The following is a 26,371-nucleotide window of genomic DNA, read 5'->3' as shown; positions in this document are numbered from 1 at the left end:
TCAAATTTCATATTGAGTAGATTTTTAATGGTTACTTTGTTTGCCCAGTATCTACATCTACTTACTATTATATGTAACGTGTAATATTTGTAAACATTCGTGTAAAATGTTCAATTTATACAGATGTGTTAATTATCTGTTCTTCCCGCAAAACTGTGTTGCCCAACAAAATGTGTACGAGAATATGTGAATAGTGAATGTAATTACAGTATTCGGATCAAATACATATGTGCTAGACACACACGTTGTTTCCAAAAACAGTAAAGTCCCATTCTAAGTGAATTCTCGGTTCTGTGTTGTGTGACATAGATCGGGACCGGACACTATTTTTTTTGTGGCATTTTGTCGACCGCGTCGAACGCAGAAAAGGACAGCATGTAAACACGGACCGCGCAGCCGAAGGCACAACAAAAAATAGTGCATCGATGAGACTATTTTACCAATATACAATTTGGTGTTTAAAATGACGCCAAACAAGATACAAATTGGCCCATATTTACTGTACATGTAAAGCATAACTTACAATTTATCATATATTTAACATATGCTATACATATACATATAGCATATAAACAACTTAACATCTCGAGAATTATGTTCTCAAAGAATTCGACTAGAATTTTACAAATTGACGGAGCTACAACTTGTCGGACGAGTTTTTAAGCGACTCATTTTAATCATTATTTGTATGTACGAATTAAGGTCCTTGCAGACTATACCGACACGGCGGCTACCTGCACCGCGCCGGTGTGTATTACAATGGGGATGCGGCGGGTCGTCGGTACGGCCTAGTATCCGCATCCCCATTGAAATACACAGAAGAAACCCAAAGCGGCGCGGTGCAGGTAGCCGCCGTGTCGGTATAGTCTGCAACGACCCTTACGCTGCATGTTTACACTGCTCGGTGACCGAGGCAGCTCGAGTTTCTTGGTCCCTCGCGAGATATGTCCCACCACCAGTGGTACTGGCAGTTGTCGTATTGTACGATAAGAGTGTTCACTCTAGGGTGAACTTTATCTACTCTTGGCGAAAAAAAATTTTCGAATTTTTCGAGATATCGGGTGAACTTTACTTTACAGGACCAAAATTTTATGCCTTTCTCCTATAAATTAGTATCTATTTGGTATTTGGTATGTAATCCAGTAGATTTAAACGAGGAAAACCTAAGAGTCCAAGTTTCGATCCTGTAGGATCAATGGTTCACAAATTATGATTGCTTAATGTTGAGGAATTTGCAGCAGTGCTTTTGATAGGTAAGCGCGCTCTGCCATATTGATTTATAGTGACGATCGCCGACAATAGTACCGAGCAGAGCAGCTAGGTGGCAGCACGGGCACGTGGTAATATCGCTAACATAGAAGAAATATCTTAGAAAATGTTTGAAAAGAAATAAAAGAATCAGTAATACATAATAAAAAAGTTTCTTCTTGGTATTACATTGTGAGGACGCGCGAGACTTTGAACTTTGAACTGTGCCGGCGCGGCGCGGCGCAGCGCGGCGACTGTAACTCTCCGCGTCTCTTTCTCTCCCATACGCTGTCCTTCCTTGCGCCCGAAATTTTCATCGTCCATTACACAAGTAAATATCATCGGAATTACACCATATTTGGAATTATTTTCATGAGAAAAATGCCATGAATATGTTGGTGAAAGTTCCATAAAAAAATAATGAAAAATAAAAAAGTTTTGTCATCACCGTCATCGGATTAGTTATGTTTACACTTTTCGGCGACCGGACCGAGGCCTCTCGAGCTTCGCTGTCCTTTTCTACGTTCGGGGCGGTCGACGAAGCCACAAAAGAATAGTGTCCTGTTCTGAACTAGATTTAACACAACACAGAACCGAGAAATTATATACTTACAATTAGATTGGGACAATACTGTATTAACGGTGTTGGAGCAGTGTTTACGTTCTTTTTTAAATGTCCATAACGCATAAGGGGAACACTTGGGGCTATATGTATGCTCATTTTTTTCAAATTTTTAAAAAATTCCCCGCTATGAAACCATCGCATTTGTTTAAAAGAATTACAAAATAAATGGCGAAAAAACATTTTTCTCAAACGAAAAAACTCATTTTCGTGTCATTTTCAAATCAACAATTTTAAGATATAGAAAAATCCTTTAAGATTTTTTCATAGGTCACTAAAGATTACAACATAATATTCAACTTTGAACAAAATCCGGAACAGAATGACTCTAATGCACACCTAAAATATCATTTTCATCGGTTTGTTAGTTCAGCAATTATAATTCAATGAAAAATTGTCAACACCTTATTCTATATACAGGCGTGTAAAACGAACAATTTCCAAGATATTGAAAAATCCGTACCTAATACTACTCCGGAATGTGTGAGCGATTTCGCGAGGAATAATTCAATAAGAGAAAATAATGGAATACAAGAGGTTCAGAATCGGTGAAAGCATATCAAATTGGAGGCAACTGTTACCTCTCTAGATGTAGTAGCGTAATCAGAGCATTACGGATAAACCATCGCTGAACGAACGATCGATCAATTCGAATTGAAACTCTGTCGGCTGTCGGTGACTTCAGTCCTTCGTAAATACTCATATCGGTTATATGTAGTCATATTTAATAATTTCCAATCGCTTCGATCATCATTATTAAAACTGTTACAGCGAGTACATGCAACATGTTGAAATTTTTTACGCTAACATTTGTCATCTTTCATTTGACTGTTACAAGTGCTGGAAGAGGAATACAAAATCATCCTTCAGGTAATATACGGACGGCGCGCGATGCGCGACGCGACGCTTTCTTTTGTATTGACTTATTTGTTTTACATCTTTTGATAGTATCAGATAGGGTAACTGTATCGATTACTGCGTGGTATCATGCTTCGATCGTACTCTATTTCAATTTATATATATATATATATATATATATATACTCTCGTAATCTATTTTAATATTATTCCTAATTTATCACGAAATAATATAACATATGTAAGCGTTTTACGGAAGAATGATGTTCTCAACACAAAAAAAATGTATGGCCCTGAAAACCTAATACCACATAAGAAAATATTAAAAAATAAAATCGATAACATTTTCTACACAGTACTGCGGACGAAAAAAAGGCATGTACCGATTACTGCGTACTCATTATTACAGATTAGAATTCTAAATGTACAAACGTACGGAAACAAACTATTAGGTTTATGGTATCTAGGCATTAATTTAAATAAATCCTGAGTACAGTAACAAATAATTTTTTTATTTATTCCGGTTCAAATTGTTAATACAATAATTTATATCTCCTAAACTCGTAGGCTTTTTTAAGAAATTTTTTTTAAATATTGCATCGTCATCCAGTTCTGAGCTATGTTTAAAATTTCAAGTCTCTAGCTCATCGGGAAGTTAGTTTAAAATCAATTGCGAAATTTGTACCGAACAAACAGACAAACAGACAGACAGACAGACAGACAAGAAAGCGAGCTAATAAAAACGTGGTAAAATGCTATAAATGTAAAAAACATGTATGCAAAAAGCAAAAAGTATTCTACAAATGTTGTATCCTGTCATTCATGTTTGTCATCTGAAGAATCGAGTTCTATTGTATACATACACCTATACATCTAAATACAAGGATCGGAGGAAAAAAAAGGAAGGGTCGGAGCTTGAGAGTGCTCGAGTTAATGATTTGTAATTTGATACACAAAGAAAGCAGCGCTAATACTTGAATTGTGTTGATTGGAAATGTAAAAAAGATATAGATATCATGTTCAGAGTAATAATTGATTAACATGATCATTGGTTTTTCTTCTAATTGCTGTAATTATACGGAAGTATCTGCCCTCATATCACAATCGCGCAATATTATCTACAAGAAAATGTATGCTATTTAATCAGCTTTATAAAAGGTAAAATTTGATGTGATGAACTATTAATTTATTGCTAATAAGCATGAAAAATATTCCAGACGAAGAGGATAAACTTGAAGGAAAATCAGATGACAGAATGCTTGACGAATTAGCAATGAAAAAGGAACTTTTTCAGTAAGTGTGAAATGCTCGTATCTTTAATGCGTACAGAGTACAGATTACATGTCTCACAAGGCACCTTTATTTCATCACTGTCATTGCAGTAAACAGTGTATTTGAAATGATACAATAATAAGTAAAGTGATAGGTGTAGAAACCTAAATCGGGAAAGTATCATGGAAGTTTGTTTATACAAAGTTTTTTTATTAGGAAAAATGAAATTATTAGCAATAAAATTATTGTTATTATTATTATTATTATTATTATTATTATTATTATTAGCAAAATAAAATGTATTAGCAGATATACGCCTACAATATGTTCTTGCGGGAGTTAAATCATACTAAAGAATATATGCGCATGCGTATCAGACGAATGTTCGAATTCGATAAGAAATATTTTACTTTGGCTTCCCGATGTGTTTTTATGTCTAAATTAAAAATTTCATCACAAAAGTTGATTCCGTTTCAAGAACATTAAAACCTTTAGGGACATTTTCCTGGAACGCCAACCTGAAACTAAATTACAATTTGGATATGTTTGTGAAAATCCGATTCAGTGGGAGCAAAGATTTGAAGAAAAAGATTTTCTAGAAAATCGACATCGAGGAAAGGTAATGACCTGTGAAGTCTATACAAAATTATTTGTATGAGAAAATCCATTGACATGTGACGAATTCTAAACGTATAATTATTGTAGGAATAAACTTGGACAATTGCGTACACAGTATTTATATGCAATTTAATGGCAATTAATTACAATGTAAAAAGTCTTCTGGTTGTTGTCGATTTGGCCGACGTCCGACGCATCTGTCTTTTTTGTCGAGCATGCGAAAAAGAGACACAACAGCTTAGTGGACGTCGCGTCGGCTGAATCGTCCGACATCGCGGAGCCACTGTAAGCGCGACCTAACACACACACACACACACACACACACACATATGTATACATATGTATATGTATACATCTGACATTATATTTTCATATTTTTATAGGTAAAATGGGCAGATATAGACGGTGGCTATGGTGAACATTACTGGGATATAAATCATAGATAAATTATATTCTACCACCGACTCTGTATCTCGTCGCTGTCGGAACTTTTAGCGATGTTGGTATTTCAGATCACTGTTATAGACAATGGTAGTGGTCATTGCGAAATAAATCAATAAATCAAAAAATCGAAATAACATCTGAATTATATCGCACAATGTTATTGTTCAGTGAATTAAGAAAGCAATGCGGTTGCGCATATTCCACGAGGATCCATGTATGTAGCATGTCACAGATCAACAGGAAAATGCGTCGTGCACGACACACTAACCATTGTCAATCGCCACACATATATGATTAAAAAACAATATTCCATGTGCCCATTGCACTCACCCTCCCGAGTAGCACCTGAGCACGCGAGAGGATTCGAGCAACGAACAGGGAATCTTAATATCCTGAAAATCCTAACTAAAAGAATTTGTTAGATTTGATACGGGCTAATGTTCTTGCATTTTTTTAAATGACTCTACTTTGAATTTAAAATTTAATATTAAGTTACAAATTGTATATTTAATTAGAGAAAACGGAATAAAAAAAGACTGAAATAATTCTCTAATAAAGATCTTCATTTATTAATTTATTTATTCTGTATGAATATATTTGAAAACCTTCGGACGACCCTTTCGGCACAACAAACTTTTGAAATAATGAAAAAAGTATTCTACTAAGTGTAAAGTAATCGTCAAAGATTAATTAATTAAGTAATTTTGCTTTGTCTAAAGAATCGATCCATCGCGAATCGTCCTTTTGTATTTACGTGGTACATATCTAATCTAATGTTCCTGAGCAATTCAAAATATAATTTTAAAATACAAACAATTATCTCAACGATAAAAAGTGACTCCAGTAATTGTGTTCCAAACTATGAATGCTATGAAATCGTTGAGTTGGTTTATAAAAACAAAAACATGACGTACAAAAAGACCCTACATATTAGCTAGCAGCAGCTAGCAGCTAGGAAACAAATTGTTACCCGCGGGAACGCCTGGCGTTCTCACGGTCACTGCTGTACTCGTCTATAAAACTATAAATTATCTACGAAAGAAATAGAATAATAAAAACGACAGTTGTTTATTCACTTACTACATATGCTGGGAGGATGAGAAGCTGCGTTACTGTCCTGAAATCAAAAAATAAAACAAAAACATATTAAAATCAATTCGTACAATTTCATTGGCATATAAAAACATTTTAATTTAAATACTATTTAAATGATTTTCGAAATAGAAAGTGTAGGGGATGTAAAATTTTTCATTAATACTTTGAAAGGAAATGTGCTATAGTAAAGATTAATTGTAAAAATGTCTTGGTATGTACTCACATTCTCTCCCCCTTGAAGACAACATGAAGACAACACGACATAACGTTACTCTCGATCTCGATCTCGATCTCGATGTCGTCTTTGGTCGTCAAGGTAGGCAACATTAGGCATCCAGCATTAGGCACATTAGGCATCCAGCATTAGGCAGCATTAGGCAACAAGTTAAAAATATTTTATACTCTTAGGGCTCTGTAACAGAAAGAATAAATCCATTTAATCTCAATATAGGAATTAAATAATTAAAGTTGAATATTTATGAATTCTACATATACTTACGCTCACGTCCTCTGCTGCTTGAAGAAAGCATCGAGTGTAGCATCGAGTATATATGTATATCATTTTAACGAAAATTAAATAAAACCGATATCTATCGCACGACACGAATTCAAATACAAATGATCGTAGTTACACAAAAGTAAATCCGAATTAATAGAAAATTAATCATTCAAATTGATTATTTATTAATTTTTCTATAATTTGAACTCACGCTCACGTCCTCTCCTGCTTCAACAAAGTACGCTAATATGGTACTGTATGGTACGCTATGAAGCTGTCACGCTTTCGATTATCGAAAGCAACGTCAAGTATCGATCTGGGCAATGAACATGGTCCTTCGATCGATGGATTCTTTTCCAGCGGAATCTGTAACAGAATATGAACAAATTCATTAATTGCAATTGACAAACAGTCAGAAACTAAAACAGAAATAATAATAAATAGACAATTCAATTTGAATAGAAAATCAAAACAAGCTACCCGATTTCATCGAAATGGTTACGTTACTGAAGCAGAAATTGCCGCGCATGCGCGAAAAACGGTGGGTTCAATCCACGTTCAATCGGAACACTGGTCACTCAAAATGTTCGTACGGTTTCGCGCAGTTTCGCGGGCTTGCAAGATAACCTATTTGTGTGTATTTACTTTGTCCAACTTTGTCGGAGCGTGGTCAGAGCGTGGTCAGAGCGGTCAGAGCTAACCAGAGCTGAAGCTGACTGTGTAAATATAAATTCTACAGTTCATGGTTCAAGATTTATATTCAGTTCGTTAATACCGTTGAGCTAATCTTGAACAATAGTTTAGCCGTTTAGCCCAACTAAATACATCTTTCTGTTAAAATAAATGGACGATAATCTAGTTTATATATCAATTGAAACAGTTCATTAATATTTATGTATATAATTTCAGTTATTGATATAATTGTTTCTACTTATTTTTCTATAAAATGAATATTGTCTGTGCAATATGTAGCGATTTGTTAACACCATCTGCTGATATATTTCATACTCCTTGTGGACATATCTTTCATTATGCGTGCTTAACTCAATGGTTACAAAGGTAAGAGATTATTTTATTATCATTTCAAAAATAGAGGTTGCATATTTTTTATGATTTTCTATATAATGAAATACAGCGATTAAATATATCTGTATACAGTGATTCACAAAAGTATTTGAAAGTACTAATAACGTATGACGTATAGTATAAATACAGTGAGTAACTTTAACATTCTATCGCAATAACATACAAGTTCTCTTGCTGCATTATAATTTGCATTCATTGCTCATAACGTGTTAAATGTGAGGTCAGTGAGAGATATCATTAGAAGATTTTATCGTTAATCAATTTATCATTTGAAGAATAACAGAAGAAAAATTATAAGAAATAATAAAGAGAGAGAATAATAGTAGATCCTACATTGAATGCATCAAAATTAGTTGAGGCATTCTTCGCAGAGGCTCGAAAGAAAGTACATTCGTAAATAATATACACTATACAATAAAACATTGATTGACAGTGGTTGTAATGCAAAAGTTGTTTTTTTGAAAAAACTCTATTTTAATTAATTATTAACATTCAGATACTTTGATGAACCACTCTCTGTATAGAAGAATATTATTAAATCTTTTAAAAGAGATCCATTTTAATTGATTTTCATTTCCCATGCAGATCTAAATCGTGCCCGCAATGCAGAGAAAAAACCACATCACATAAAATCCACAGAGTATATTTCAATTTTTCTAACAATGACACTATCACAGAAGATTCATGTATTTTACAAGATAAAGTTGATAAACTAAGTTTAGAACTAATTTTAAAAGAGAAAGATGCTAAACACTTTTCAAAAAAATGCGACGCTTTAGAAAAGGAAACTATGAATCTGAAAAAAGAATTAGTAAAAATAGATACAGAAAAAGGTAGTCTCATTAGTATGCTTAAACATCAGGTTCTCAGCTTGAAGGAACGAGCTCTCGCAGCAGACAGTATGGAAAAAGAAAACGAACAACTGAAGGGACGGATAGAAACCTACAAAAAGTATATAACTATATTCATTTTCTCATTATGTGTAGAGTGTAGAAGGTTACTAAAATAGGCTGCAGCGTACCTTCGGTAACCATAAATTTTTGCCTGTTTCTATCGAATCCTGTATACTTTTGGCAAAAATCTACAGGATTACATAAGAAAAAGACAAAAATTCCTGGTTATCGAAGGTAAAATTAATCGAAATATAATAATAATATAATTCCCTCGGGGGGGATTCGGTTGCGTTTATCTCAGATGGCTAGCTCTATTTTTTGAGCTTGAAAGGCCGAGCCGAACGTAGAGAAGGACAGCTCGTGTAAAGAGAGACCAAGCGCGAGCCTTCGAAGTTCGAACCGTGCGCGCGTGTCGGCCACTGCGACTCTCCGCGTCTCATTCTTTCCCATTCGTTGTCCTTCCTTGCGACCGGAACAGTTTAATCGTCAATTAAACCACAGTTGAAATTATATTGCGTTTGGTCTTTGGTCTTTTTTTAGTCAGAAAATTAAACTTTCACAACAAAATAACTAATAATGAAAAAGATTCAATATTGGTGGTATATTGCGAGGACGCACGGCACGTTCTTTGAACTGTGCCGACGACTGCGACTTTCCGCGTCGCATTAGTAGTGGTTCACAGCAATATGTATACCCGAGCCGAGATTAGATTATTAAAGCGGAGGGGATATTTTTTTTCGTTAATCGCCTACAGCCTTTTTGCGCGCGCGCGCGCGTTTATAGAGATAGAGACATTACTGTAATTTTTCATCTATTTTTATCCCACTATTCTATTAATCTTACAATAGTATTTTCATTGCGTACAATGCCAATCAAATTTAATGTCTACAGATTTACAGATGACATTATATTTGTATACACGGGGTTATCTCACATAATTCTGCCACTCCTAATAACTGGCATTGTTCATTGAAAATGAAAATACTTGGAATGTACGGACACGTGTGTATGCTAATAATTAGATATTATTCATGTTAGTATAGAAACTTTACTGGAAGCATCTACGGAAGATATTGACGACATGGTCTCCAGAACATGTGATCCTAGCACTCTTATTACGTACATATCCGTGATGAAAAGGTAGTGAAAGTTTATTATTGTTGTTGCTTGGAGTTTTTAGTGTCTGTATGTCTGTTTGTAACAATAATGTATTACATTTAGGGAAATGGCATCAAGTTTGAACAAGAGAAGAGAATTAAGGTCGAAAGTAAGGAGCCTGCAAGAGGCGCTAACAAAAGCAACCATGGAAAGGAAGTTTCTGTCAGAAGAGCACAAAAAGAGGAAGTATGCAGATAATGAAATGCGAAATTACAGAATTCTAACAGTTTCTTGAGAATGTGTAAAATATTGTATTGTATTGTATTGTATTGTATTGTAGAAAAATTGAGGAAGACCTAATGATTTGTGAAAGTGAAAAAATGGCTTTACAAAATAAACTTAGAGAACTAGAAAAGAATACACCAGTATCGAAACGAGCTGGCATCTTTGATTTCGATATAGAGAATAATTCAGACGGTAATGTAGAAAATATTTCGAAACAGAATGCTGCCAAAGGTACAATACCGAATAAAAATATGAACGTAGAAGATATTAAGGATGAAAGGAAAAATGTAGCAGCTGGTATTGCGAATATGGTGATTAATTTATCATTTTATACAATTACAAGATACATATAGTTCCATTTAGGATTGTTAATTTTTCAATATTTGCAAATTGATTTTCAGGAGAAAACGAATGATTCGCCATATCTTCCAGTAAGATCAGCAGGTCTATTTGGTTTAAAACAAGTGCCCGTTAGAAAACGTGGCATTATAACAACAAATTCAAAATCATCGATATTTACGAAAAGACCCAGGACTGAGCAAACAAGTGTAAGAATGATAAGAATACATATACAATAATTCTTAAAAAATTGTTATACTTATCCGGTAAGCAAAATGCTCGATTTTGGACGGGCATTTTTTGGCAGAATTTGGGACCGAGCTGGCCTCTTAAACGAAGGCAGAATTCAAGACCGAGCTTCCTTCGTTCTGTCTTGGTTTTATCATCAGCATTTGCCCGGCAGGCGGCTGACTCTGCTGTCGCCAAATGCCATACATCTGCGTCGCAATAAGTATCGAGTATCGGCACGATGGCGCTGTCCAAAATCGAGCAGATTCCGACCGTTCTCTGCTTCGAGCAGCTTTTTCACAGCATAATGCTCGCCATCTGCTGGCATCGTACGATTGCAGGCTGTGCTCGATATCTGCTCGAGGTAGGCCTGTGCTGATGACTGGGTATACTTCGGATTTTTATGTAAATTCTTCTACCCGTTGATTTTTATTCTTCGGAAGGAAAATTCCTTGTCGTGAACATTGGACAATTAATTCTTACTAATATATCAATGTTAGTCATTGTTTTATATTTCAACTTACAACTTACAACTTAAACATGTCAGAAATGCATGAAAATCCGCAGTCTAGCGATTATTATTAAACTGTGGATTGTGGATGCATTTATGAAAAAAACGAGTAGCTGAAATTTTTGAAACAGAGAAGAAAACATTTGAGAAATTTAAAAAGACTGTTATATTATTTTAAACCTATCAAACACACATATTAAGAAACAAAAATATTTAGATCACTCCAATTTGTGTTCTGCAATAGACGGAAAATTTTCATTTCGCATAAAGATAAAGATCCGCAATCCAGTGATAATGTATTGTATATAACATACTTATACATATATGTATAAACGATAAACACTATGTTTCTAGGTACATTCAATTACATACGATGGATTTGGAGGACATTCAAAATATGATAAATTTCCTAGTTCTTCCGATAGAAACAATTGTAAATAGGGGGTTCGGAAGTAGTTGGCAACAGATTAGTTAGTAATATTTATAAATTATAGTACACCTCCATTATAAATTTTTATATTGTGCCGAGTCATTGTGAATTTTAAAAAAAATGAGATTGCTTGTGTGACGGATAATGGATTTTTCGAGTCTCGCGATACGGGGTAAAGAAGAATCAGAAGCTCGGTTCTTCTCCGTCACGATCCCCTGGTCTTGTTCTCTTGGGCTCGATGTCTGTTCGCCTTCGTGTGTGACGTATTATGAATTATGAACTCATTGTTGGTAGCAGCGATGGGCGCACAAAAAGTATTAAAAAAATATTCGACTGATAAATACATTATTGACTAGTAATTTATTTTCTTTCGAATGTGAAATGTATTTAGATATTGTATTCGATTGTTATGTAATTACAAAATACTTTTATATGCGAAATACTTTTATCTTCAACTGCAGAATGGACTGTACACGATGCGGCTATGCAGCTTTTTACGCAGAATAAGCTTCACGCACTGCATATTAAAATTGAAAATAGTGTATAATAAACCTTTCCAAACATAGGTGTATAACGCGGCCAGATACATATATTCTCATATTTTCGCCGCTGACTAAACGAAAAAACGATATCCTCCAATTCAACTTTGATCCAAGCTGAACTAGGTTGGTAGCGATAAAAGTTTAGTGGCCACCGACACGGATAACACGGGGACACTGTTACAGAACCGTTGCCGAGTATTATTTCAGCAAGTTCCCTCCGATACTTGTGAATATTCATGTCGGATTGTAATGGCAGTGGAAAAGCCAAAGGAAAATGAAGAACAACATATAAATATTACAGAAAATAGCTACCAGTTTCTGTGCACTTCTGACTCGGGACTGGGACTCGGGTGTCGGACAGATCGTCAGCTGCTCCAATGATTTTCGTCGGTTTTATTAGAAAAATAGCCGCGAACGGCTTACGGCACAGTAACATGAAAAATATTCGCTACTTCACGTGGAGAGCTCGCGTACGGCGTACACTGTCAAATCTACTAACACAAACCTAACAATATTCACAATTCACGGATATACATATACATGTATGTACATATATACAAAATCTACTATCCAGAATGTTTATCCTTCGATTTACAGAAAGCTGTATCTCCGAGAGCTCGTCGAATGTCTGAAGTAATAAAAATGCTTGATAATTACCGATTCTTTTTACACGTCTAGAATGTATAATACTATAAACGATTACATACGATACTCGTACAAAATCTACGAACACGGACTATCTACTATACAGGTAAACATCATGATAATCCAATATTACGAACACCGAAAGTATATTCGTCCCCGACTTTACGAGACATCTTTATCGACGATTCAACTAACTATCACGTCTATGGCATCTCTTCATTTCACGTCATTTCACACGAGGTGCTCGCGTCTCGATAATTCGAACGGGAACGGTTCCACGCGACTTTCGAAGGTAATAGATCTCCTGATCGGCACCATAGTGACTGAAACGTCACTGGCAACGTTTCGCTATAATCTTTCCACTTCCGTTCCCGGATTGGTGCTCTCCGTCCTCGACTTGACGCTCGATCTTCGAATCATGCTGCTCCTTAAAGTCTCGCCACGAAGAGACGCTCTCATCGAGTTCCTCACGCTGCCTCGGGAGAAGGTCTTGAAGGTCGGCGGTGTTTCCTCAACTTCCGGTTTCCTGAAAGAAAATTTCAAATTCATTTCTTCGCGTATTAATCGTTGTTCCGCGTCTCAACGGATGGCTAATTGTTGATGTACAATTGTAAGCGTGTGTTACTCACGATTTCTATTAAATTCTACATTAAATACAATAATTATAAGTATACTTGTACATATATCTTATGAAATCTATAGTAATATCAGTAATCAATAGACAGCGGTTTTTACGCATTTACGCTAATTTACGACAAAAACGAGGAGGTATAATTTAGAAAAGTAACAAATCATTAGGAAAATTTAGGAATACCGTTACATTATTTTCAATCTATTAAACATATTAAGAAAGAAACTAAACTTCCACTTCCCTCGAGTTTCTTCCAATTCATGTACGACATTTCTATTTTGCATAAAGATCCGCTGTCTGGTAATCTCAATTACCTCCGAAGGCAAGGAACATCCCACATTTTCTGATTTCTGCCAAAGTTCTCGCCATCCTGCAACGTCTGAGGAAGATCCTTGTCCAGCGTTTCCGGTAGAAACAACGTCAGAAATCCTCCAGCAATTCCGATGATGCCTAACAGTAGAAGCGGTAGAACCGAAGAGACTACGTCGAGGTAGACGACGAAGGGAGCCAAGATACTAGCGACGTATCCCATAATGTGAATCAAGGCCACACCCTGCGCCCTGACCACCGTTGGTAGCACTTCCGCTGCGTATTGAAGCCCTATGTTGTAGGATATGTTTATCCAAAATCGTCCCAGAATGGCCAATGTGGCTGAGTATATATCTAGCGAAAGGTGAAGATGTTAAACGATATACGATATACGAATTATAGAAAAAGTCACGGGATATGTAAGACACCAACTATTCGAGACAGCGCAAGCCCAGATGCTGAAGATTCCGGAAACGACCAGCGAGCCACATGCCAGCCATCTTCTGCCCCATCTGTCAAGGACGACAGTGAGAAATGTGTCAGCGGGCAGCTCTGTCGCCGCCGCGATTGTGAATGTCACGAACACGTTCAAACCTAAATTATCAACGTTACGCACGTGACCATCGAACACCAGAGAGATCGCCATCCTGAGAACAAAATGATTATGTTAACTCTTCGTGCTCGGAGCTATTTTGATACTGGAAAATTAAACATTTCTTCTAATTTTCTTCATCTTATGGATATGAAATTGCGATATAACATCGCGTACGCTATTTAAATGTTTAGTAATCGATTAGACACCAATTAAGATATTTAATCGTGTAAACTATAAACGAACGAACGAACGAATAATTTAACGAACGTTAGAAATTGATTGTTTTAAAATATCTGGACGAATACGAATACCATATAACAATAAACAAGATGGTGATGTTCCGCAGCCGCGGAGTCTTAAACAAATCCAGCACCGAGTACGTCCTCTCGGCTTCCTCTTCTTTGCATATCTTGGCACAGGTTTCCTGTTGCGCATACAAAAAGTTATAGCGATATAGGTGTATTATACATATTTTCAAGTATGAAAATAATTGTTTATTCACCCTGAATCGTTTGTACACGTCATCGGGCACCTTGGTACCGTTTATTCGCTCGAATTTCCCCAAGATAGTGATGGCTCTGTCAATTTGATTTTGACTGACAAGCCATCGAGCACTCTCTGGTATCAACCACGGCGTTGCCACTGCCAAAACGAGAGGAACCGACGTCGCTATACAAGTCATTCGCCAGTCTGCTAGGAAATATGCGATCCAGGGTAGCACGCATGCGGCGAACGTGAAGAACATTGCAATGGACATGTTTGCGACGAATGTCCGCCATTTTGGTCCCACGTATTCGAGCACTGCACAGAGAATACCAATATTGTGTCAGTATACAATATTTATATTATATTATATGTATATGATATGATATGATATGATATGATATGTGATATACTAGTTTATTATTAGATACGTACAATTTAAAGAAGCGAACATATTGAAAAGTTTTAAGGACATTAGTGCGTATGTATTAGTTTCTGTATAAGATAATTGGAAGAAGAAAAAATTTTCTAGGTTCCCCTGTGTTTTCTCGAATTGATGTAGAAATTTTTAATTTTGCATAGAGATTCGTAGTCTATTTACCATATTATACGCTCATAGCACATTATACAGATAAAAGGTTTTTTAGCTTTTCAAGTAGTATATTACATTGTATGTCACCTGGATACTGCATGGCTAATAAGAATAGCAAATTATTTCGATATGCATTTATTACGAGAAGAAACACTTTTATTAGAAAATATGTAACATTAAACACAAAATCGGTGCGTCTAAAAGATAGCACACATTTCTTAAAATAACTAAAAAATATAAAGTACATATATATGTATATGTATGAAAAAATAATGTCTTCTACATATATTTTCTAACTCCGCCTTTTATTTGTATAACTTGGAATAAACGTTTCGGTATAGATTTACATGTATAATTTTTAAATTTTTTAACCACGTTTCTGCTTAACGATACCCAGTTTCGTTCTATACAGATTTTTAATTCGTCGAGGGTTCGAAATTGTCTTCCGCCCTGGCATATACCGATTTGGCTGAATGGGTGTGCTATCTTTTTGTCGCGGAGTGTACACACATGTTGTATACAATATACACTACGTGTTATAGTTATAGTAATTGACGAAGACGCGATTAAGTACGTTTTGATGTACTTGTTTTCGTGCATCTTCTCGCATTCTCGTCGAGTTATGTGATTGACGTCAGGAATTGCTCATAATTTTCTCTCGATGACTGCAAAACGAGCACTCGACGACTATCAACGGGGTAAGTAATTGACAACTATCGGGAATATTTCGTGTCTATAATTGTAAGAATCTTCATCTCAAGGCGGAGAGGTACATTACCTTCGATCCTTATTCCGGAAGGAAGCGAGGCCAAGACTGCTTTAACGATAACCTTGAATGATTAAAAGTAATCGAGTGACTTTCACGTGTCGATACGATACTATAATGGCACGTGACCTAGCCGCCTCGTGGTTTCAATTCGACGATTGTGTAATGTCTCGGGCATTATAGGAAACACAAAGAAATTTCATGTCACGGAATCGCACGTCTATTTATACTCCCCAGAAAATCGAGAATAATTGTTCTTAACGAAGCCGCAGCGTTGGACACTTAACGAAGCCTTGTTCCGTAATTCAGAATTACCTTCAATACGCCGTAACTGCATCGTTTATCGCGAACATTGTTTCTCCCGTATCATGTAACAAACTTGGCGGTTTCTGTTTTCAAGGGGAAGAATTGAGGGGGATTAGACGCATCAGAATATGAGCTCGATCCCGGAATTCGTTTTAGCGGAAGACGAAGCTCGGTTTTTCGTATATTTATACGAATCTTGTACGTTGATATTGTTTGCCATTTCTGTGACATTCGTACACAGAGAAGAAAGAAAAACGATAAAAAGCAGTCTCGTTGGAACGAACGGAGAGTACCTTCTTCCGCCGCGTCGCGTCGCGCCGCGCCGCGCCGCGCCGTTAGCTTGATTCATCATACGCTATTAAGGTTTGTTGCCTCCGAGGCAATACGTAACTCTTTCAGAAGCAGGACTCGCTTTCCTCGCGGTCGTTTCCTTCGCCATTTGCGGCGAAGCGGTTCCACCGCGAGCGGTTTGTCGACCAGAGGAGCGTTGTTTAATTGATCATTTACCAAGCCCGAGATGAACGCACACGACGACAACAACAACGGGTTACACCTTGTTAATAATATCCATGGAAGACAAAGCGAGTACGATCGATGAACGGTCACGACGCTCGGCGCAAGGACGCCGCGCCGCGCCGATTTATGTTTCGAAATGATGTTACATTAAAGCCGCGTGCTGCACGACAATAAAAAAAAACTTGGCTCTAAAGTTCACGCTAGAGCAGACCTGGGCGACGCGACGCGACGCGACGCTGCGCTGGCTCAAAAAACACATGTTGCAGCTACTTCTCTGTCAGAGTGGACGTGGTGGTGGGGACTGTGTCTTACCGAGCAAGAGAATGAGAGAAGCAGCAACATGTGTTTTTCGGTTTTTCGATCCAGCGTCGCCCAGGTCTGCTAGCGGCTAGAGGTTCGTTGTCGAAATAAAAAACGAGGATAGATTTAGCGTTAGGTGAGGTTCACCAATCCAGGTTGGACCCACGTGGGAACATTTGAAAACGGATCGAGAGTTTGTCAGGCGGCTGAGAATAGTTGTTGCGGATGGAAGGAGAAGGTTGGATAATGGATGCTCGAGAGGTTTGGAAACTCGTTTCCTTGATCCCCGCGGCAAATTCGCCTGCGAACAACATTCCATCAATGAAAAACGAAGCGAAACGGTCTCGTGAACCGTGACTCGATGACTCAAATCCGGAGACCGGAAAAAATCTGCGACAGACTCGACTGATTCCAATGGGAACTGGGCCAAGTTGACGGTGGCCGCGTTAATTACTCCGTCGAGTACTCCGGTTTCTTAATTGTGAAGGCAACTTGTGCGAACGCGATCGATCGCTCACTCTGCACTCTTCTCCTTATTGGAATAATGAAAAACTAATAAACGATATCTGAGATTTTTAATAAAATCCTCGTGAATGTTCCTTTATTCGAGTGTTAACCGTAGTAGCCAATGTTAGTACAAATCAAAGGAATAGAAAGTTTGCGGAGCCAGTTAGCGAGAAACTGAAAAATAGCATTACCTAATATGTACATCATGGTGAAGCAATTGTCGAAAGCGAATCCAACGAAGAAACGGCATAACGTGAACTGCCAGAAGCTTTGGGAAAATGCAGTTGCGACTCCAGCTAAAAATCCCATCATATTGGCTCCGATCAAAGCTGGGATTCTGCCGTATTGATCAGCTATCCAGCCGAAGATCAAACCTCCAAAGATGGCGCCGATGAAGAAGATGCTCTGCGCTGCGGTTGGCAGAGCACTGTACTCGCAGACCCATCCTAACTACAGAAAATATGTGCGTGTGGCGTGTGTATTTGGCATTTGGAGGTTGTACATTGTACAGAGAAAATAGAGAACTGTCGAAGGAAGTGGATCCAGTTCCTCACCTCGGTCGCCACGGTTGCATAAGGGATGTCGGAGTAATCAAATTCCCAGCCGTGTTGGCAACTTTTCGTCGGCCATGAAGAATCGGGCGCGCGGTTTCCACTTAGCAGGATCTGCGTGTAATTAACATCATACATGCTGCATCTCGAGTAACCTTCGCCGGTGATTGGCACTGCCAACGATCGTCTGAAATCGCAGAGAAAATGGATTGGCAGCCGGGTAATAATTAACTGTGCATCTTCATACAAAATAAAAATGTTCTGCGTCGCGCGTCGATTGGAAGAAACGGAAACCAAACAAACAGTCCATCGTTTCTTTTGAAACTGTCAGAGATTTCGTCTTCTATTGTTCTATTAAGTATATCGAATATCGAACTGACAACGTAACGTAATCGAGTATTTACATATGTATGTATACTTATACACTATGCATTTTCGTCGTGTATTTCCATTGCTGCATGCAGATCGCAACTATTTATGTTAATTTCACATTATCGTCGACTACCTTGTAAGGTCAGGAGTGATGTATGCGTGCATACCGATACCGATACCGATTAATAGACAGTGTACCCCGCGCTGTACTATACAAAATGCCATTACAGATAATTCAACTGCATGTAGATCTTTGTGCAAAATAAATATATTTTCTCTATCGATTCTAAGAAACCAGAAAATATTTTTAGATCGGTATCTCACCTCTATTCATCTTAATCAGGAACGCATAAAATCCCAGAAAGAACTGCATTCCGTTGCACCATTGATAAATTGAGCTAGTAGCTGCATAACTTTCATTCGATTTCCTAACGTCGATTAGCCTAGTTTATGCGACGTTACTTTTACACACGCTATTAACCATATAGTATGTGCCATGTACAGTGAGAGTCAAAAATTAGTATACCCCTTGTAAAGAAATGCCTATCTGAAGTAGGTTTGTTATGAACGCGTCAAAGTCAAAAGTGAATATACTTACGCGGCAAAAGTAGTTAGTCTGTTATGAAAGATAGTCGAGTAAAGTGGTTTTCTAGAAGCAGTAATTTCTGGATGAGCGTGTTGATTACTTTGAAACTCTTGTTACTGCATGAATACAATTATGAGCGAAAAACGTAGAGAACAGAAACTTCAGAAGACACGAGGATACTTATTGTTCAATTGAGAAACGAAGGAAAATCATTTCGAGAAATAGGGAAAATAGTAAATCGTTGTCATGGAACCGTAAAAAATTCATAGACACGTATAAAGATACAAGTTTCTCAAATAACTTTTCCATTAATATAACATATACATGTACCTAATAATTGTTAAAGAAATACCGTGTTCTCGAGGTGTATACACTCACTTTTGACTCTCACTGTATATCTTTCTACTGCTTACGCTATAAATTATCATAGTGAAACAATTAATATATCTGCTGAGCCGGCAGATTGATTCCGCAACACACACAAATGTAATTGCCACAACGTAGTCGAAGCCGAATTCGCAATTCCGATCGCAATCACTGATAATAAATACTGCGTGTTGAAATCGTCTTTATTACCGAGGAGCGTAATTAAGGTAATTATTAGCAGGAGATCGTTATCCCGGTTTCAGGCTTCAGGTATATCCTTAATTTCAATGGAATAGCAAGGTGATGTCATAGAGATCGTCGCTGGCTGATTCGAACCGACTCAAACCACTTACGTTCTACCGTAAAATTAAGAGAATACTTTCTCGAGTTACACGCGTCTATGTTTTCGTCATTGCGCAATCAAAATGAAACGGGGTATATAGTGTGTTAATGACAATAGCTGCAGCAACATTTCCAACAAACGCAATTACAAACATCCGGCGCGGCGCGGCGGCGGCGCAGTCAGATTTGCTTTCTGATATTTTTTATGTCACCCGTTGTGCTCGAAGGATCGATCTTTCGACTGCGGATCTTTATGCAAAATAAAAACTAAATTCAATGTTATTTTTTCCCTTAACGATGCGAATAGAGGAGAAATGAATGCATCGAGATGCATCCGCAGTCTAGCTATTACCAGTGAAAATAGAATGAAATTTGAAAATTGCATAAACACTCTTCGAGTGTTTCGCGATTGTATCAGGAGCACCGGGACCGGGACCGGGACACCCTGCACTTCTTTATGGCACCGAGCTCGTGCAGGATCGAGTGTTACGTGCATAATTTTTCACGTTCACGCTCCCATTATTTGTACGAAGGCTTCGCGCATAGATTCGTTGCATATTTTCTGGTGAATGGCCGTGCTGTAGACTGTAGACGACAGCAATGTACAATACTATATCGTGTAGAACGAACACTGTTGCAACATTCTACCGTTGAAGAGGAGGCGAAAGAATTTTCATTTCGAAATCTGGAACGACGGTATCCACGAAAGCTATCGCCAATATTGTGCATAGAATTTTGCCCTCGTTTTCGTAATAAGGAAAATCAACGAGTATGGAAATTGATCACCATAATGCTGATGAAAAATGCAGTTACATTGCATCTGGTGTCTCGCTAGACCAGTTTTCTTATATTCGTGAATAAAATTGCATCGAATTATTGTATATGTAGTACAATTGCAGCTGATTGACAATGGATGCTCAAATTAAACGCAATTCTCCTGTCTGTGAATTATCATACATTCTCTTCATCCATTGTTGTCATCGATAATAGATAGCAGTAATGTTTTAATGGCAACATTTGCAAACATATACACTCCGCGACAAAAAGATAGCAAACTATCCAATTTTATTAATTTTCGCAAATATTATATATAATAGTTGAATATAACTACAGTTCTCGTATTTATGTCACCATTTTTTAGGCACTTCCGATATAGTGCAATTAAAAAATCTTTCGGACAAAGGTTTGTCGGTACTTGGCGAGCTACATGTTCGCGTATTCTTAAATCTAGAAAAATGCTTTTTACGTAAAAAATTAAAGGTCATCTTGACTTTTTTAAATGACACCACATGTTTTGGACATCATAGGATTGTTGCTGACGTCGAGACGAATTCAACAGTGTATTATATTGTACTATGACCTTAACTACTTGAAATGACCTCGAAAACTCGAAAATTTTGTGCAGACGTAACCTTAATGAAAAATGATTTCTTACAAAAGAAAGCAAGTTACATTAGATGTAACATTACAAGACGAGTGTCCTGCCCACATTGATATTATAATTAGGGATATCTTAATAACAAGTTTATAGAAATCGTTGGAAAGGAACGTATGGTCCAATTCGTTCGCGGAGTGTATATGTATAGTACATACATACATACATACATATAATGTAAGAAACATAAAAGATACAGTGGGAATGAAAACAGTTTTATCCAGCGCCAATCTTCTCTTGGCTATCATAAAAATTAATCTGAAGTATGCTATGTATTCAGAAATTACATCATGTTTGAATACAAAACTTGGACAGTTTAATATTTGACCATACGGTATTAACAATGTGGTAAACTTTGTTTTTTCCTGGGAAAATCTTAGACTGCGGGTTTATGCGCAAAAGTTTCTGTCGTGTTTGTATCACGTAAATAATAGTAATATTTATTATTAGCGATATTTATATACATATAACTCTCCGTATGATGCCATGACTCCAAACATATACATACACATTATTCTCCTGTCGACCGGAAGGGTTGAGCTGGGAAAACAAGGGAAGCATGAGGGTCGAAAGAAGAAGAGTTGAATTAGAATTTAAATTTAAATATAATGATCGAAAGTTGAAATTTCGATTTAGATTGGGTCGCTGAGAGTTGAATTTGAATTTTATTCCAGTTTCATAATTACGGGCACATATACGATAATTGTCCTTTGTGGATCGGAGGATCCAATGGCTCGTCCCAATTATGCGAGCACCCAGTATGCATAAAGGTCTCTTTATATTCGCAAGAACAAGCCATCGTACAGAACCTTACTAGCCTGGTTTTGTATCCAGTATCCAGTATTTTCCAAATTTCTTCAAGTTTCTAACATTTCTTTTCGAGACTGTCCGTCCATCTAGCTCGATCGTGTCGACGCGACGCGCGACGGTTCCCTGCTGTGCGTGGCGCTAAAGAAGATGTTGCGCCAGACGTAAAGAGTTCTTAACCGGGAGAGACATCGTTGTTGTTCCCCCAGCAATCTGTAATCTGTATCGATTGCATTGTTCTGGCAGGGCGAAACTGGCGCAAGAGCATCGGCAAAAACGGACATCGCGTCGGCAACTATCTGGGAAAGTTGTGGAAACACTGTGTGACGAAACGAAGGTGTAACCCGATTGCAGAGCTTCGCGTTTGGTTACGCGCACTGTCGTAAGCCGCAGGTTAAGAACCTTGCTGTTATTCAAATAATGTAACACCTCGATCAAATATACCGCGTTTCGCTGTAGCGGGTGCACCGTTCGTTCCTTTCCTTTTTAATTTTTTCTTCTCGGTCGAAATCTCGTTGCGTAATGCATCATAAATATATGTACATATATTATCGCCGCTCATTTTCGCGGGACGCGCGTCGCGCCGCGCCGCGCCGTTTCAAAATAGAGGATCATACTGATTCGTCAGCAGGAAAAACATGAATCTCACCGTTCGCCGCTCATGCATATTCATTTCGAGTCGCAAAAAAAATCGTGCGTTCCTGGTAAACATTAATCTTTAACACTTTCTTGTTAACGAATGCGATTATTCTAATAAGCCAGTCCGGAACTGGATTCAATCCAATTGCATGTTTCATTAACATCTCGACGACACCGTTCGTGTATAGTGTATCTGTTCATTTCTCGATTTATGCGATTGCACGAAACAAAAATGGCGCAAAATGATTCATAGCGAGACAAACAATCGGGTCTACTAGTGTCTAGTCATCTAAAAACTAAATGTTAACGTGCAAATTGTTCAATAATCGGCGGTAATGATTCACCAATTTCCCATAGGAAGCGGCAACAATGATCCAGGAGTAATTAACAGCAGTAATTTTCAGTGACCAAAGATGAATAGTCTTTTTGTGCATACATATATGTTCTAATTCGATAAATGTTTTGCATGTCAATGCAAAATACAATTTTTTTACGTGATCTGCGCCAAACTGGAGCGAAATAGAAATTGATTTTCTTTCTTCATACATTATCTATCGTAAACGTATAAAATCCGCTGCCTAGTAATTACCGTTCAATTTCAATTCATGCTGTTCTCTGTTTATCATGTCATTCGGATTGCTAAATCCGAAGTATAGGAAAGCGACATTCATTTGGCACTAACAAGGGAGTAATCGGTATACAGTATACGGCATACGCCATACGCGGACGCTTGATAAACTGTCGTTGACGTCAGAAATAAGTCTAAATTAAACAAAAACCGCTCAACTACCTGAACAGGAATCCCGCGAGCTAACAATGAGATTCGCTAACTGAAATGAAATTCAGTCGCGTCGCTAACGAGCATTTTCATTTGTTTATAAAAAAATAGGAATGTTGCACCGTTGCACGCACAGACGCACAGACGCACAGACGCACATCCGCACATCCGCACATCCGCACAGTTCCATCAACACGATCTTCTTTAGACATTTAACATCGCATATTAATTTTAATTGGCAATTCTCAAAAACGACGTTCCGTAACATCCTGCATTAATTCTAATTGGCTCTTCTCAAAATCAATGCTGTTTAATATCGTGCATTAATCTTAATTGGTCAACGCAATAACGATCGGTGAAAAAGATTGATTCTTCCGAGAACTTACGTGGTTCTAACTACTTATGAAAACTATACACGAATCATACGATCGACTTAGACAATTTTTATCTTGCACCGGCGCGGCGGGGCAGTCTGCAAATATAAACAAGTGAACGACTCGAATAAAAGTGAACGGAACGCAGCGATTGGAAATGTAGCAGCAGGTGTTCGTAGTTCGTATACTTTCGTGACCGACTCCGTAAGTATCTGCGAGAGCGATCACAATGAGAGATTTTGTTACTAGATCATTGCACGCGATAGACGTCATCTTTCAACAGCGTGAACCGGTATTCGATTGTCCGCGACGATCAAAGAAAAACGCGTATCTTGACACTGATATTTTATTATAAAGTCTGCATTCTTGCAAGAGAAATGTTGATCTCGCGCAAAGATACGCAGTCTAACAAATCAAATGTAACAAATAAAGATACCGACGGAAGATCAATGGAAAACATACCTCTGACCCACAGTGAGATTTTCGAGTTCGGGCACCCAGCACCAGTGTCCATCAGGAATCAGAGTGATGAAGATCTGGGAGAAGTAGACCCAGGCGACGAAGGAGGCGAAGGGGATCATCAGGATGAAGAGGATCCTCTGATAGATCCCGAATTCGCCAACGTAGGGTAGAAGTTCATCGAAATCCATGTCCCTTGCTTCATCCTTCTCCTTGCTCTGCTGTCCAGGCTGCCCAGGCTGCCCAGGCTGCCCAGGGACCTCTAATCGTAAGTTGACGGAGCTTTGGCAAGCCGCGGCGGCGGCGGCGACGGCACCCTCGCCCTTATCCAGCTGGGTCTGGAACTTTTCCTGAGGAGGCATCTCGATCCTAGGCTCCAGGACTCGCAAGCAGCCAGAGAATCCTCTGGAGGCCTCGTCGAACCTCTTGGTACCTTGGCAGACCCTAATTGTCACTGTACACGATATTGTATCACTATTCCTCGGAGAAGTCTATCACGCGGCTGAGCATCGTCGTGGAATGCATCTTGACGCTTCTTCGAGGCGAGTTGACACACAGGTCTGTGTTGACGAACGCATTCGACGCTCCTTATCTGATCGTTCTACAGATCCAGAAATACCGATCTCTCGGATGTTTATTCATTCGGCATCGCGAGAAGATAGAACCGGCAGAGTCTCAGGACTCGATCGCTGTCCAGGGGTAAAAATGGACAAAGATCCTAAGTGAGGACTTTGAAACTGAAATGATCGGTCCCGTAGCCGGCTATATAGCTACGCAGGCACTCCCTCTCTTTTCCTTTGCGAGCAGAATTCACCGGTCTGCGAATGGCATTGAGCTGAGCGCGGATCGTGTCAATCATCTTCGTCACCCGTCGACGGCGAATTTATTTCTATCTCGCGGCTTTTCTTTCTGTAGTATGGTTGTTATCGGAACGATCAACGGTTAGCAAGTGTATACTGTATACCTGTGTTGCCTTCCTAAACTGTTATGGTGCACTACGAGAGGATACAAACTACAAACGGTGCTGTGTCGCATCAGGCTTCGGGACATCCGCGCAGATCGGCCAGGTTTAAATTTAGCGCTAATCGATTGAGGGAAACGAGCCGTGCGATAAAGAACGGATCTGGCACAGTGACCAATTTTTCACTTTCCAGGAATTTTGATCAACAGAGTTGAAAGGAACGGGAAGTCTGATTAGGATACCTGTTCGTTTCAACGTTTCAACGTCTTCCTTGAAGGGGTATTCCGGTCTTCGAGGCCGTTCCAGCGCGAATTATTTTCCTACAAACATATCATTTTTAAATCAAATGAACGCGGGCAATGCCAAAGGATAAATCAATCGGACTGTCTGTTTGTTTTTTTTCAAAATTACCTGGGGGAAATGATCGACGCATTTTATGCCGAGAACGCGTCGCGATCGAGTTGCTCTTTTCCGTCATTGAAATTGAAACGATCCGGCAGACTTCCTGATCCTGCCAGCAATAAACCAAAACCTTTCCTTTCCAGCTAATGTAAGCCGAGTCATTCTCTTTATTTCGTGCACTGACGTTTCGTGTTAAGTTAAAGCATCAATAATACGCAATAACAAAAGATAATTGCGAGCATTCCGATCCTCTGTGTAAAGACGATTAACTATCGAATTAAATCGCTGCGCTGGGAGTTGCGTTAAATATCTCCGCTAATCACCCAGTAAAGAAAATGCTCGATTTTGAACGGGCATCTGCGTCAACAGAAGTATCGCTTACTGCTTTCTGCTGGCAGAAAGAGCCGGCGCGGCATCTGCCCGGCAGAAGCTGACGGCAGAACGAAGGCAGCACGGTCGCACTAATGTGGCGAATCTGGTAATATCATTTATTATTTCGTTTTCCCTCCTTGCATGCGCACGAAACAAATATTAATTCAAAGATCAATATCAATTTAAATAAATAATAATAATCTATAATAA

General features: G+C 38.3%; 3 protein-coding genes across 9 annotated transcripts; 2 read left to right on the top strand and 1 right to left on the bottom strand.

The window, feature by feature from the left end:
* Positions 1-383: 383 nt before the first annotated feature.
* LOC143217251 (uncharacterized) lies at positions 384-6,403 on the top strand. Of its 2 annotated transcripts, none has more exons than XM_076441283.1 (4): positions 384-2,740; positions 3,945-4,020; positions 4,495-4,618; positions 5,001-6,403. In XM_076441283.1, exons 1-4 carry the CDS (start codon positions 2,656-2,658, stop codon positions 5,061-5,063), a joined length of 348 nt encoding a protein of 115 aa, XP_076297398.1. In that variant the 5' UTR covers positions 384-2,655; the 3' UTR covers positions 5,064-6,403. The 2 variants fall into 2 exon arrangements, with proteins under 2 accessions (XP_076297398.1, XP_076297399.1); XM_076441284.1 differs by having other exon boundaries at positions 4,705-6,403.
* An 816-nt stretch (positions 6,404-7,219) lies between these two features.
* On the top strand, positions 7,220-12,090 carry Nopo (TRAF interacting protein no poles). Of its 6 annotated transcripts, XM_076441281.1 has the most exons (9): positions 7,220-7,375; positions 7,628-7,714; positions 8,327-8,381; positions 8,604-8,692; positions 9,673-9,774; positions 9,856-9,978; positions 10,073-10,328; positions 10,419-10,565; positions 11,450-12,090. In XM_076441281.1, exons 4-9 carry the CDS (start codon positions 8,643-8,645, stop codon positions 11,534-11,536), a joined length of 765 nt encoding a protein of 254 aa, XP_076297396.1. In that variant the 5' UTR covers positions 7,220-7,375; positions 7,628-7,714; positions 8,327-8,381; positions 8,604-8,642; the 3' UTR covers positions 11,537-12,090. The 6 variants fall into 6 exon arrangements, 5 of the variants coding, with proteins under 5 accessions (XP_076297396.1, XP_076297397.1, XP_076297394.1 ...); XM_076441279.1 differs by having other exon boundaries at positions 7,226-7,375; positions 7,565-7,714; positions 8,327-8,692; XM_076441280.1 differs by having other exon boundaries at positions 7,234-7,714.
* Positions 12,091-12,440: 350 nt separating this feature from the next.
* On the bottom strand, positions 12,441-26,291 carry LOC143217245 (organic cation transporter protein-like). The gene is made up of 9 exons (XM_076441267.1): positions 25,799-26,291; positions 24,430-25,707; positions 18,272-18,455; positions 17,909-18,167; positions 14,750-15,048; positions 14,559-14,671; positions 14,085-14,299; positions 13,658-14,006; positions 12,441-13,238 (listed from the first exon to the last, which is right to left on the bottom strand). Exons 2-9 carry the CDS (start codon positions 24,786-24,788, stop codon positions 13,061-13,063), a joined length of 1,956 nt encoding a protein of 651 aa, XP_076297382.1. The 5' UTR covers positions 24,789-25,707; positions 25,799-26,291; the 3' UTR covers positions 12,441-13,060.
* Positions 26,292-26,371: the final 80 nt, after the last annotated feature.

This window comes from Lasioglossum baleicum, chromosome 16, assembly GCF_051020765.1.
Source record: "Lasioglossum baleicum chromosome 16, iyLasBale1, whole genome shotgun sequence".
Classification (NCBI taxonomy): Eukaryota; Metazoa; Arthropoda; class Insecta; order Hymenoptera; family Halictidae; genus Lasioglossum; species Lasioglossum baleicum.
This window is presented reverse-complemented; position numbering and strand designations above follow the sequence as displayed.